Genomic DNA, 13802 nt, shown 5'->3' on the forward strand with positions numbered 1-13802 from the left:
ACTTGTACCAGGATTTAATTTAATATCTCACATTACCATAAATGAAAGAAGGAAAAAGGAAGCTCTCGGAGATTTAGGTATAATTTATTTTATAACAGGAATTGGATTTTTAGGTTTCATTGTTCAAGCACATCGTACATTTCCAATTAGATCAAACTTATTTTACATCTGCAACTATAATTTAAATCAAGTTGAACTAAACTTTTCTATTCTATTTTGCAATTACCAGAATAGCCAGGTAAATTCGTAGAAACTAATTGAATTCTACAGTACATTACACGAAATACTAGATTTCGAAGAGAAAATTATTTTTACGTTATTAACTGTTCTGTGTTATCTGAAACGAAATTACCTTCCCGCTAATCATTTCGTTGTACCTTCAATTAGCCGAAATGAAGTGTAAAGCGGAAACGTACCAATAAGGATTACAAAAGGGAACGGAGGACGAACAAACTGAAATTAAAGCAAACCAAAATCATCAAGCTTCATCGGGATGGAAATTTACACACATTAAATGTCGCGTTTATAAGAGGCTTGGAACCACTACATTTCGACCACCAAGCATCTGTTTAATCCATTACCAACCAATGGTACACACATTTGGTTTACAACCTGCCCTATTTATCATTAACGATCGCGTCAATCATTCCTCTCTTTTATCTGTTTGTCATTCTCCTATTTCACCGTATGCAACTCCTCCTGCACTCTAATCGTTTATTTTTAACGATTGCAACTGTTTTTTGCGTTTAACTTAAATTTTCTCCGATATTAACACTTAAAGCGCCCGCCATTTTGTTGGGAACTTCACTTAAAGCGCCCGCCATTTTGTTGGAAACTTTACTTAATGCGCCGCAATATTTACGAGTTTTGTAGAAACACGCAGTTTTACGAAATAAAATAAAATAACTCTTGTAAAACAGAAAGTTTCTATTCGAAAATTTTACACAGTGCTTATTACAGGCACAGCGACGATTTTTAATGATATTCAGCCACTTGCTGTTCGAGAGATATCATATTTTTATCTGCACAAGCATGTAAAAACGAATTTTACCGGATTTTAACGCGTTTTAAAAACGCTAGTCCACATATTACGCCTTAAAGCGGGTCCGGCGCTTAAAGTGTTAATTAACATACGGTATGTGTGTACATTTCGAATAAAATACATATTTCAACAAATCTGTTAGACTTAGATTTCCCATTTCAGAACGCTTAATTCTAGAAATAGAATTCTTACAAAATTTATACGATACACTTGGAATTTTTATTTACACTTTAACACAGCTACACTGCCTACAACAGAGAGACAACGGAAGCGTAGAGGAGGATAGAGAAAAGGAAACGACGGTGTGATTAAAATATAACGAAGAAATGAAAACGCTACACGCGGTGAATTTGAGAAATATGGCTTCTGACAAAATTAATTATACTAATTTCGGTGTATAATTACGGCAAGTACAGCTGACGAGGAATTGACTGTGCGAAAGAAGCTTTTAGCGTAACGATTGTCTGTATACATGAATTATTTGCGATAGTAATGTATATCGTGTTATGGTAGATTGAAATGCACCCTACCTGGTTGTGTTGCCATTCACATGGCCGCAATAACGTCCTGTTTCATCCTCAAGATCCTCAATGCCATTAGAGAATTGAACGTAGGCACCCTCGCATCTGGCTTCTTTCAGGAAACCAACTTGCAGCGTCCTAACTTTTAACTCGATCACCTGGATCAAATTTGATTATCGCTTGTTCAACAGCGCTCTTGAGATGTTGTCGAAAAATTAAATTCTATGCCAAAAAATACGTATATACACTACCGGCCAGAAGTTTGGAATCACCGAGCATTACAATTTACACAAAAATTTCCAAAAAAATGTCAGCGACTTTGAGAATCTTTTTATCATTCGAATCAATTGATATACTTCAGAGATAAACTTCAAATCTATCAAAAATCAGCAGCAGATGTAATATTGATGAAAAGTGGGAGGTGATTCCAAACTTTTCGCCGGTAGTGTACGTTTAGTTTTTGATATCATTTAAATAGTTTGCAAAGGAATCGATGAAAAATATTTGTTATTTTTTTTTTTCCAAATAAATTTTCGTTTTAAGCAATTTCACAAATTTTTCGTCTCAGTTAATCAGTTCTGCGTATGGAAAAGTATAATCAGTTTTGATCACAGCTGGATAAAATATTGTTTCAAATAGTAAAAAGTGTATTTTATTTTAAATCGTGAGTATAATTATGAAAGTGAAATAGTTTATTTGTTGCGATGAGTTTTTCAAGTAATACTTAAAAATAGCACTTTATTTGAAGGATATTGAAAATAGCGGGGTTTTATTTTGAAATATTTTATTTATTTTAATTCGTCTTCTGTTCATTTTTAATTAAGCGAGTATTCTAAGCAATGAAAACGTCTATTTCATATATTTTTTTTTTTGAAATTTTGCTCAGCTCTAGTTTTAATACGTGTATTGCTATTTTTATGAAATTTATTCCACAACTTCGATTAATTGGAAGCAATGAAAAAGTAAATAGCAAGAAAAATTTATATTCGTGATTAAAGTTTACAAATCCTTTCCAAGTGACGTGTAAAATTCTATAGAAAGAGAGCAGAAAAATTGGTTCTTGAGTGAAGAACATGTGCTTATTTACGTTATCAGTGATTACTTTGATTAGAATAAAATACAACTATTTTCAGTAAAAATTAGGACTGAATGATATGATTTTATGTTTTATTTCGCAAGTAATTCGTTGCACAAAATGTATGGAATTTTTTGAAATATTGGTAAGAAGATTTGCACGAACCTGAGGATCTCTAAGAGGCGCTTTGATACGAACAATGCAACGCCCCATTCGACCTGTCCATCGTATCCATCCAACGGAATTCCTGACAGTACGGTTGCATCCTGTGCAAAAATAAAAAATACAGCAATTAAATTCGTCCTATAATAACAATCTCGTTCAATTAAACGGGAATTGTTAGTGCAGGCCGGCGCAACGAGGAAAACATAGTGGAATATGAATCTGAAAAGATCACACGGATGAAATACGAAGGTAAAAATCCGTTTTATTTGATCCAGAAACGTTCCTGGTACAATGCAAATATCGTCTAATTGAACAAAGCTTCTAGTTACTGGGTTTCTGTGTAACAGTCCAACTTTTTCAACGATCTAAAGCATAAATTATATTTCGTTGCAGCGGAGCTGGAAAAACGTTTGATGTTATGAAAAATTTAATAAGGTATACGTTGCTGAATTTTTATTAATCAATGTCGTATAATCGTGTTCGTTATTTATATTTTAATAGCAGGAACAATTTCGTGTATTTTAAGTATTTTTCTCAGAAAAATTGTACAACAATTTTGTTTAATATTAACATTGTTAATTTGGCAAATTTAATTCAGAATGTTGTAGTTATTTACCTTTTTCATTATTAATTCTGTAATATAAATAATTTCAATTTTTCTAGGAAGATCCAAAATTATTTAAAAATAGAGTTGACGAGATGTTCGATATTAAAAAAATTTTTAAATTAGGCATAGTAAGTGATTGTGTGGGGTTAGGGTTTCTTTCAATTGTAAACCAAATCCGCTACTTGGCTTCGAGACTAGAATTATCAATAAATATATTAAAATTATTGAAAAATAAAATTAACGAGATGTTTCATATTAAAAAATTTTTAAATTCGGCACAGTAAGTGACTGTGTGTGGTTAGGGTTTCTTTTAATTGTAAACCAAATCCGTTACTCGTCTTCGAAATTAGAATTATCAAAAAATATACGTTTAATATTTTACTTTGATAATATCCAACGCGTTGCCGATGTCGAAATGATTCGCTCACGAACTTTCCTACGCTCTTTTATACTTTTCAAGAGGTTACCGAGGTTGTTGACATTATCGTTTGAACAACATATCTCGCTATTTAAAGTCGTTCACCAAAACAAAAGGATGTAAATATACTTGGTTCTATAAAAGGCACAGCAAAGATGCGGCCAAGTGGATTAAAGTCAAACGAACGAGATAGTTATGGGACGGAAGGGGGGGGGACAACGAATGTTAAACATTCATTTTTCTTCATAAATTCCTCTTTAACATCTCATTAGCTGAACAACGATCCAAGGAAATACGAAAGAGCTTGTCTGATAACCGTACAATTGTTGTAGTACACTTGTTATAATGAAATCAGTACGATAAAATAGTTCACATTTCAATAGACTTACAACAATGCATTTTTCTACCGGATAACGAGGAAAATCGATGTAAAGTATGAAAGACGGGTAATTCCGGTGAATAAAAGGGCTGTTGTAGCACTTATTTGTGAATGAATTCATCGTTATTCTTTATTCGGTGAAATGATAAGACTTAAATTATCATAATTTGCTGGAACTACTTGCAGACTTATGAAAGGAACACGAAGGATGCTCTTGTAATTGAGTTAACAGGCTATTTTCTCTTTGCCAAATTTATCTAAAGGACAGATTATATTGTAGAATCACTTGTAAACTAAAGTTTCATTCGGGAAACCAACGAAACGATCTTTTAATAAATAAGCTTGCTGTTGTGTCTTTGTAATTATTTCATTTATTTAGGGTACTGATTAACACAATGGATTTCATTCTTTGCTTGAGTTTCAAACTACTTATACGTTTCTACGTGTTTTCAACTGTTTGGCCACCTTTTGCAATCAAATTTTTATTATACACGTCTCAATAAATACCCAGTTTAAACCTATTGTGCCTTAATACTTATTTGCTCAGTTTTGAATGCTCTTTTAATTTCCCTAAAGAAATCTAAATAGGACGTGCACTAAGAAAGAATAGAGACGATCTTCGCAACATTTACGTGTAATAAATGCAGGACAGCGTTAATTATTCTATCGTATGTCTCCCTTGAAATCGCCCAACGTTCACTTCCTACACTTTTCCTGCAGCTAATAGTTTACGAGTAATTTCAAGTCGCCGAGTTTGGGTCAAAAAAGACCCAAAGACCTTCTTGCGTAACAATTTTTCCTACCAGCACGCCATATGAACCTAAACAATAAACTCTTAATATAACGTTAAAGGAACACAAACAAGTGTATTAGTAACAATTTCGTTAAATTTCGTTGATAACAGCAAAACTTATTAACCCTTTGCACTCCAATGGCGCTTTTATGGCGACACGCGTAATGACTTTGGAGAAAATTTTTTATATTACTTTATATTATCAAAATAATGCAAATTAACACAAGAAATACAAATAAATAAATTCGTAAACACTAAAAAATCCTTTTTTTTTTTTTTCAAGACAAAACTTTGGCTTTCCAGAAGTTTCACTATTAATCTTATCGAACCATGCTCGGAGTGCAAAGGATTAACCCTTTCACTGCAATTGGCCTCTATAGGCGTTTCGAAAATTCGTCCGCATTTTTGGCGCACTTTCATACCAATTCAAGCCTTAACTTTACCCTCTGCACTCTTCCGCGTAAATTCACTAAAACAAATCTTAAAACGATACTCCAAAAAAAAAAAAAAAAATTTTGCGGCCATTCTGGAACATTTAAATCTATCATACGCGTTATGCGCCAAAATTTGCCGCAGCGAAAGGGTTAAAGAAACGACAACTCGATGGGTCAAAGAAGACCCGAAGACAGTATCAGGATTAACGAACAGGCGAGGAATGAAAATGTCCAACAATCCTACCGTCAAAAGGGTGAATCCTTCACCCTTCGCGAGAGACTCGTCGTTCGAAAATCCTCGTTCCGTGTATGCCGAAAATTTCACGCTCCTAATCATCCCGGTCCCATTAGTTCGTACGCAACGGCCACTAATCCGTGCGCGTTTCGCACGGCGCGGCGTAAAGTCAAAGAAGCAAATCGTTAGAGCGGGAAAATCCGCTGTATCGGCGGATGGCAGGGCGGCAGACGAGCGTAAATCACGCTTATATCGTTACTCGCACAACGCTTCCATTGTACCGAGCAAATAATACCGGCCGTATCGCATCCGCGCCACGAATATTGTTAGGATAATCGCGCAAACAGGGACCTTAACGTTTCGCTCGCCGCTTCAATGTCGTGTTAAGCCGGCCAATCGAGTCGCGGCACATTAAAAATAAGTGCGCGGTGGAAAGCGGAAGCAACAGTGGATCTGAATAGGCTGAAGCAAGCTGAAACGCGTGCACTCCTTATTTAACTCTTTGCGGTGGTATTTTCCGTGGGCATGTTAGTCGTAATGGTTGGCATTATTTTTTGGTAGCGCCAAAAATTATTGCCCAAAAAAGGGGTAAATTCTGTTCGAATGAGTTTGTTCGAGCTGTGTGCATATTGTTATTATTTTTCACAAGTTTCTGCGGGCAAAGAGCGGTCGTAGAGAGTTTAGAAGGTAAAAACGCGTTGCGGGGAATATTTTGGGGTTCCACCGAAAATAGTTTGGGACCTCTTGATGGCTCGTGTAAAAAGAAATTAGGGTCGCATCTGGTGTTAGGAGGGAATCGAAGTAAAAACGGAAGTGTGGGAATGAGTAATTTCAATTCGTCACGTTCTTTTCTCGATTTTTGAGATTCTCGGAGGAATGTAGTAATTTGTAGATTGTATTCGAGGAAATAACGATTCTGATTCTGTTCTGATAATATTCTGAAACATTCTATAAAATATTCCATAAAATATAAAAATTAAATTCCACAAAAATTTCTATTTTTGTACAACAGAAGGAGCTCGGTTAATTCGGTACTAATTTTTCCAAGACATTTTTAGGAAAATTATGAAATCACTTGCGGGAACAGAACCAGTTAGATGCTTCTACGTTGAAGCGTTCATCTTTATAGAATTGACGAAAACGATGATTAATGACCGTGAAATTAGCTTGAATGGGATAAGAGAGAAGTTTCAAAGAATCCTAAAGTTTATGAAATGATAAGTTTCTATGTGCCGCTGGAAAACGATTCGGTGAAATAATGGACGTTGATTAATGATTTATATGACAATCTTAAACCAGAAAATAGAGTGATACACGAATTTATCGAAATTCTGTCATACGTCTTTTCGCGAATTAATAAATGCAAATGAAAAATAATAAGAATTAACTCTACGTAATATCTTGTAATGAAAACTTCTAAAAAACAATTTTAACATTATTTAATTCAATCATCTTCCTCGTCAAAGCATTTAACTATATTATTATTTATACATAACTAAATACACATAAACCAAATCACCAACCACGATAAATTACAATATTTGTCAATACCACAATTAGTAAACAAACTTCAATCGCAAGAGTATCGAAATTTTAACCGACAAAATTACGAAATATCAATTAATTTATTCGAAAATCCGAAATATTTCATTTCATTATTTCCTTATTGAAAATCCTATATATTTCCACGTGAATTTATTTACGAAATATTTGAACGTTGAACGATTATCGTTAACGACCAATTCACCAGACTGAACGTCCTGAAAATAAATGCGATTTACAGCAGCGAATAGGCAGGATTTCCTCGTGGTTCGATCGCATTATCACGGTCGAAATAACGAGGAACTGTTTTCATACATAACTCCTAATATCGTCACTTGAACGGCTCGTTGATTACACGATTTTCTCTTGTCCCGTTTCGTTATGTACTCTACACGGCCTTAATCGTAGCCGGCTATATTTCTGCGGACTAATCCGACTATTTTCCACCGGCAGAGCCCTGTGGACGGACCCTAATATTCGTAAATGTCGTTCGATCCTGATACGCGATTATAGTGTGCCCCCTCGTTAATGAGATTCCTCGTCGGGCAAACGATCGAGCCCCAGCTAGAAACTTCCAAACCGTCGTCGGCCATTCGGTTATTAGGGATTCGAGGGAAATATGGATCAACGGGGAAGAATTGAAAGGCTCGGTGCGATAATTGGTGATTTCCATTTTCTATGGAAAATTCATTTTTCACGAAGCTGTAACACTGACGAATCGTTGGTTATTCTGTTTTTTTGGGAGTTGTGCGAAATGTGGATCAACGGGGAAGAATTTCAGGAAAAGAATTGAAGGGCTCGGTGCAATAATTGGTCATTCTCATTTTCTGTCGAAAATTCACTTTTCGAAATTCGCATTATCAGCTGCAAGAAATAGACAGTTCGTATCTATTCTATTCTACTCTATTCTGATCTGTTTTATTAGAATTATTCAGTGGCGGCACGTCTATAAGGGCTGCACGGCTACATCCCCTCTGCTTAGTAGAAAATTAAAGTTTCATTATCGTCGCTATTAAATTTATATGGTAAGTATAGTCGGGGCCACGATATAGCGAGGTCGTAAAATCGGTCAGACGTCAAAGTAAACATGTTTTAGCTGCCGGGACCCGAAAATTGACAGAGACACGAGCAGATAAGTACTTGAAACCATGGTCAGGACCGTACAAAGAATTCTTGTATCCAGCGAAAGTCAAACTGATTCTAATATATTTACTGAAAATTGAGTTCAGCTAGGACAATTTAGGGTTTTTTTCTTCTGGGAAAAGCCGCTTTTGGAAGTACGGTTACAAGTAAAGGTCTTATTGAGGTCTTTAACATCTTCATTTACCTGCTCGTGTTATGTACAGATAGAAAATGCAAAAGGATTGTGTAGCTTTAATATTAACATATTTTCCATTTGTAAATGAAATACCATTTTCTACTTGAAGTACCAAATCATATGCTACCATTCGTTTATTGTTGGAACCCTCAAACAGACTGCAACACACGGCCTTGAGTGCCGCAACATCAATCGATGCCGATTCTTGAGAGTTTAATTTACGACCTTGCTATATCGTGGCCCCAACTATATATATGTAGGAATAGAATTTTAAAAGTATCTATCCGTTAATCACAGAGATGACGCGACGAGTAAAACGAGACCGTAGCACCCACACACGCCTTATCGTATCGTATCGTATCGTGGTCACTGCTATTCTGCTGGCGCGCGCCGCGGGCACGTCTTTTTATCGGCGCGTCGTCCGAACGTTCCCGACGTTTCCTTTAAATTCGGTGTGTTTGGGTTAACGTTTTCTTGCCTGCCTCGCCGCGGTACGTCAGAACATTCTCACAGCCAACGCTCGCACACTCATGCTCGTTCGCTCGTGCCTATCGGGCGTTGATAAACAACGAGAATGTTCGATTGACCGTATTCGCGACTTTTCCATTATGCCTGCTTCCTACATATATAATTTGAAAAATCAGCGATATCGTCCGCTTTCTAAATAATTACCTTTAGTTTTATTAACGATATACATAATTCTTTCAATCCATATTGATCTGTTTTACTTTTATCGCTACAGTCCCACCACTACAAATTCTTATGAGCCGCCACTGGAACTATTTTTCTTCAAAAATGTGTCAACAGTACGATTTTTGTAAAAATTTTTGCATAATTTACGTTACTATTTAGACAATTTTTCACTGATACTTTAAACTAAAAAAGGAGGATCGATGTTTGCACCAAGCCTTTCAATTGAAAGATTTAAGAAACGAGAATTTGATTCTGACCAGCTTTACTATAATTTTTCGCGATTCTCGGCTCCGACTATTTTTACTACAATCTTTCGTAATTTTGCGATTTTCGAAGGCGGCTGATTAAAAGATTTTCCAACCGATTATCCGAACAGTACAAATCACGGCGAAAGACTGTGTCGGTTGTTACTTACAAACGTGGAATTTGAAAGGGTTAATTGTGTATCGAAATGATGAATGAGTGAAGTGGAGTGAGGTAATAACGAAAAAAATGAACGAGTGGCGGAGATAGGCGGTGGAATATAATGAAGGAATGGATAATGAGAGTTGGAAGTGTGCTGATGTGTGGTAATTAATTAAATTTAATGTCGTTCCCCTGTATTCATCACGTGTTACTTCCTTTCCTTTTTCCATCATTTATAAACGCTATATGAATTACGGGTAAATAATTTTAACGAGTATAGATAGTTGATTCGAAACGTTATTACAGCTAATTGTCACTCAATTAATCGCTGAAATTGTTATCTCGAGTCATTAGCATCCGATCGAACGTTTTCTCCAATATTATTATATTCTTTTCTAAAATTACTTTTCATTCCACTCTATTAATAACGTCGTTTCGTTCCAAATTTTGCACACACAGCCAAGGATAAAAAGAGTAACGAGCCATTCGATAGCTAACATTATACGTCCATTAAGCTGAATTTGGAAAATCTCGTTGAAAAAGCGCTTTTAGCCTGACAGTTTCTTTATTAACATTGAAAATTTCAAAGCTCCGTTATTCAATATAATCCACTTCGAGCTGGATATAACATATATGTTTAATTAAAAAGTTCCATCAAAAGAACTGTCTTGCGCGCGTTGAACAATTTCGACGGGGGAAAAATTCGACAAGAAATCTACCGGACAAATAATCACGATGGAAATGAAAATTGTGTTCGGTGACGGTGAACATTTTTCTGTTAAATTGCTGGCAAAACGAGAAGTTTCCCGGTGATATTTTCCAGGGTAGACGCGATTATACGCAGATAAGAAGAAACCAAGTTAATCCGGTTGTTTTCTCGAAACGAATTGTATCAAGAGATATTATTCCCGTCTCGAATAAACGAACGAGAGTATTATGCATTAAAATATTAAAAGCTTTCTCTGGTACTTACCCTCTCCATGGAATACCGTGTGACTTCGTTTGACGAGTAAACGAAATTTCGTCGTTAAATTCCCCGATCGCCATGCAAGCTTTTTACATTTAAATTCCTTTTCGATAACACCGAATCGATTAGATCGATCGTTCTTCCTTTCTTCTTTTTTTTAATGAAAAACTGAGTAACGAACGAAAGATACTCGAATCAAGTGGAAATCAATGAATTTACGTTTTCACGCTTCGGTCGTGAATGAAAATCTCGTGAAAATCAGAAATGTTAACGCAGAGTCTGTGGAAGATTAAAGGAATTATGTGTACATTCCGTGGAAATTGAAAACTGAACGGAACACGGTGCGATAATGAGAAATGGTAAAAATATGAACGTGAAAAGTTGTGTTTGTGTCACATTTTATATACGAAATTACGTGCTTGTTACTGAAACCCTTTCTCCGAGCACGAGTAGCAAAGAGCAGAGAGATTTTAGTAAAAAAAAAAAGAATAGTAACAAACATTGACAAATATTCTCGTTAATGTTAACGAAGAAAAGTAGTACAAAAATGTATCAACGTGTTCCATCGGTACGAAACTTTAAACCCATACTTTCCACATTTTCAACGTTTCATCCTCGCGAAAAGTTTCATCGTTCATGATGGTTACGTTCCCTGCGTATTCCCCAGTCATGTAATCAAACTTTTCCAAGTAATTAACGATAAACATCTTTTATTTACACAGACAATACCCTCAAGAAAGTTTACAAAAAAAAAAAAAAGAAACTGCGAGAATATTCCTCGGAGGAGACTTCAACGAACTGTACCCAACTTGGTGCAATTTAAATTACTCAGAAATCCCCAATCAGGGCGATTTGATCCGCGCAAATGTGATCGGTACAGTACGAAGTTTAAACTCGTTGGAAACTTTTCAAAATCGCCGATTCCTCTCTCACCGTGGATTTCCTCGTTAGACTCATCGGTCGAAATCATCTATTTCGTTGCGCCGCGATAAATCACCACCGGCCTCGCGTTCTTCTCACGAAATTTCGCTTCACGAAACCTCATCAATTTCTCCCGAACGAAACGGACGAGAATAAGGGAAGAATGAGGGAAGAAAAAGGAAAGATTATCCGACGTAAACGAGTTAGTTTCTTTCAGCTACGACAACGAGAGCCTGTTTCCCAGGAAGCAGAAACAGCGTTCGTGTGTCCTTCTGGGTGGTTGTAGGAGGAAGGGTGATTAAGCGTTGCAACGGCGCGAGCAAGTCGAATCGCTCAGCGGCACCATCTTCGAGGTAGATCGACCGATTAGGGGGTTGACCCACGTGAGAAATCGTTCCCGAAACGCTGGACGACGGTATTCACGATGAAAACAGGACCTTATTTATCCAACGGCCCTCTGGCTCCCAGGGACTAATGAAATTACTCAGAGGCCGGCAACCGACAGGAGCTTACCAGCTAATTAATTGGCATTGATGCAGCCAATTCCATTGAAATGAAGCGCTCTCCTCGTTGATGCCATTTCCTCTTTGCGACTCTTATGTTCTCTCCTCATCCCCTTGTTATTTTCTCGCTCGTACTCTATTTTCCAGCTCTGTCTTTGTCCCTCTCGAGCAGTCTCCTTTGCATCCTGTCGCTCTCCGTCCTCGTCTTATCGTCAGAAATCTACGATACGGACGGTCTTTTCAACCGTTTTCGCCGTTTCCTTCTTTTTCATCCCCTCCTTCGCGATACCATTCTCTCTCTCCGTTCTTTTTTCTCCTCGAACTTCCTCTCTTTCTTCCCCTCGTTTCGTCCTCCTGCTCTCGACGCGCGGCGTGATTTCTCCTTCCGTCCTTCGTTCTCGTTCCTCCTCCCTCCTCCACGCGTCACACTCCCGCGCGTTCCTCCACCTCTTTTCCAACCTTCCGCCACCCTATTTTTCTCTCCCCCACTTTGTCCATCAATGCGCCGATTGAATTTCTACGGCTAAAATGCGGCCGTGCTAACTTAATGGCGCTTTCAAATCGTGATGCACTTGATCCAGTTTAATGTTCTCTTTTTTTCGCCGGGTAAGTGTTCCGATTTTTTAACGGGCGAAATTACCGTATGCCCTCTGGGGAAGTTTTTAGTACCGGAGGGGCTTGTCGCCACGCGGCATTTATATTTTTATCATTCTCACCACCGCACCAAGTTAATACGCCAGCGCGCGCCACTTTTTACGCGCCTGTTTTCAAGCGACTTCCGTTTAGTGTTTCCTCCTGTCTCTCTCTCTCTCTCTCTCTCTCTTTCTCGGCTCTTCTTAATTAACAGCTTTTCCTATGAAAATTACGGAATGAACGGGACCGTTGGTAAATAAAAATTCAGCTCTCTCTTTCGATCGAGTAAGCTTCGTAATTTACTCGATTCAGGGCACCGTACCTCGCTTGAAAGCAGCCTGGATATCATTGAAATAGCTATTTGTGCGCGATGAAAGGTATGCGGTATTCATTAAATTCCGATGTCGAAAAGTATGCACCCGGTGCAATTGATTATATTCGCCGAATCAGGTTTGTATTGCTTCAATTATTTCGACTGTGTGACATGAAACGGGTGGTAGGCGAAACTGTACCGGGGGAATTAAACGCGACGTAAAAATTGAACGAAGTGTAGAGCGTTGGAAAAAATTGTTTTGTTATTTCGAAACACGCGGAACGTAGCGGAGGCGAGGGAAAAATGTACCGCGTACTCGTAAGTCGAAAAGTCAATCTCTAGCAAGTAAAATGCTATTTCCTGTTTGGCTACTGCAAGTGATTTACGAGGGGAGCGTACTACGTTCGATTCATCGATTTTGTTCAGAGGTTTGCATATGGTTAGAGCACGTTGTGTGCGCCATTTTGTTTCTGGTAGAAGCTGTTTTAAAAATCACTTCTTTATTTGAACGCATTTTTAGAATTTGTTGCTGCGATTTTTACTGCAATTTATGTTTACTATGAATTATTGTAGGCATTTACAGTGAGTACACTTGCCTTTCTAGTGACGTATTTTAATTAATTATGAAAGTTATTTATTGTAATTGTCAGTTGAATGCATTTTTGTATACGACATTATAATACAAACGGATGGAAATTATGTCCAATTACTATGTTACACAAATATTCAAATATTTAATAAAAGTTCATATTTTGGATATTTATAGTATAATGTTCATATTACCCTTATTCATAATATTGAGAATATTAAAAATATTTAATATGAATTTTTACTAATA

The 13802-nt window shown here is 37.0% G+C and overlaps 1 protein-coding gene across 1 annotated transcript in view; it reads right to left on the reverse strand.

The window, feature by feature from the left end:
* Window positions 1-13802, reverse strand: part of LOC108573168 — a 53386-nt gene that overhangs the window by 5879 nt on the left and 33705 nt on the right. The window contains exons 2-3 of the mRNA XM_017935557.1: window positions 2804-2904; window positions 1573-1721 (exon numbers count right to left, since the gene is read on the reverse strand). Of these exons, the coding sequence (XP_017791046.1) occupies window positions 1573-1721; window positions 2804-2904 (250 nt within the window). The remainder of the gene's footprint in view (window positions 1-1572; window positions 1722-2803; window positions 2905-13802) is intronic.

Source organism: Habropoda laboriosa, unplaced genomic scaffold (assembly GCF_001263275.1).
Source record: "Habropoda laboriosa isolate 0110345459 unplaced genomic scaffold, ASM126327v1 scaffold124, whole genome shotgun sequence".
In the NCBI taxonomy this organism is placed as follows: Eukaryota; Metazoa; Arthropoda; class Insecta; order Hymenoptera; family Apidae; genus Habropoda; species Habropoda laboriosa.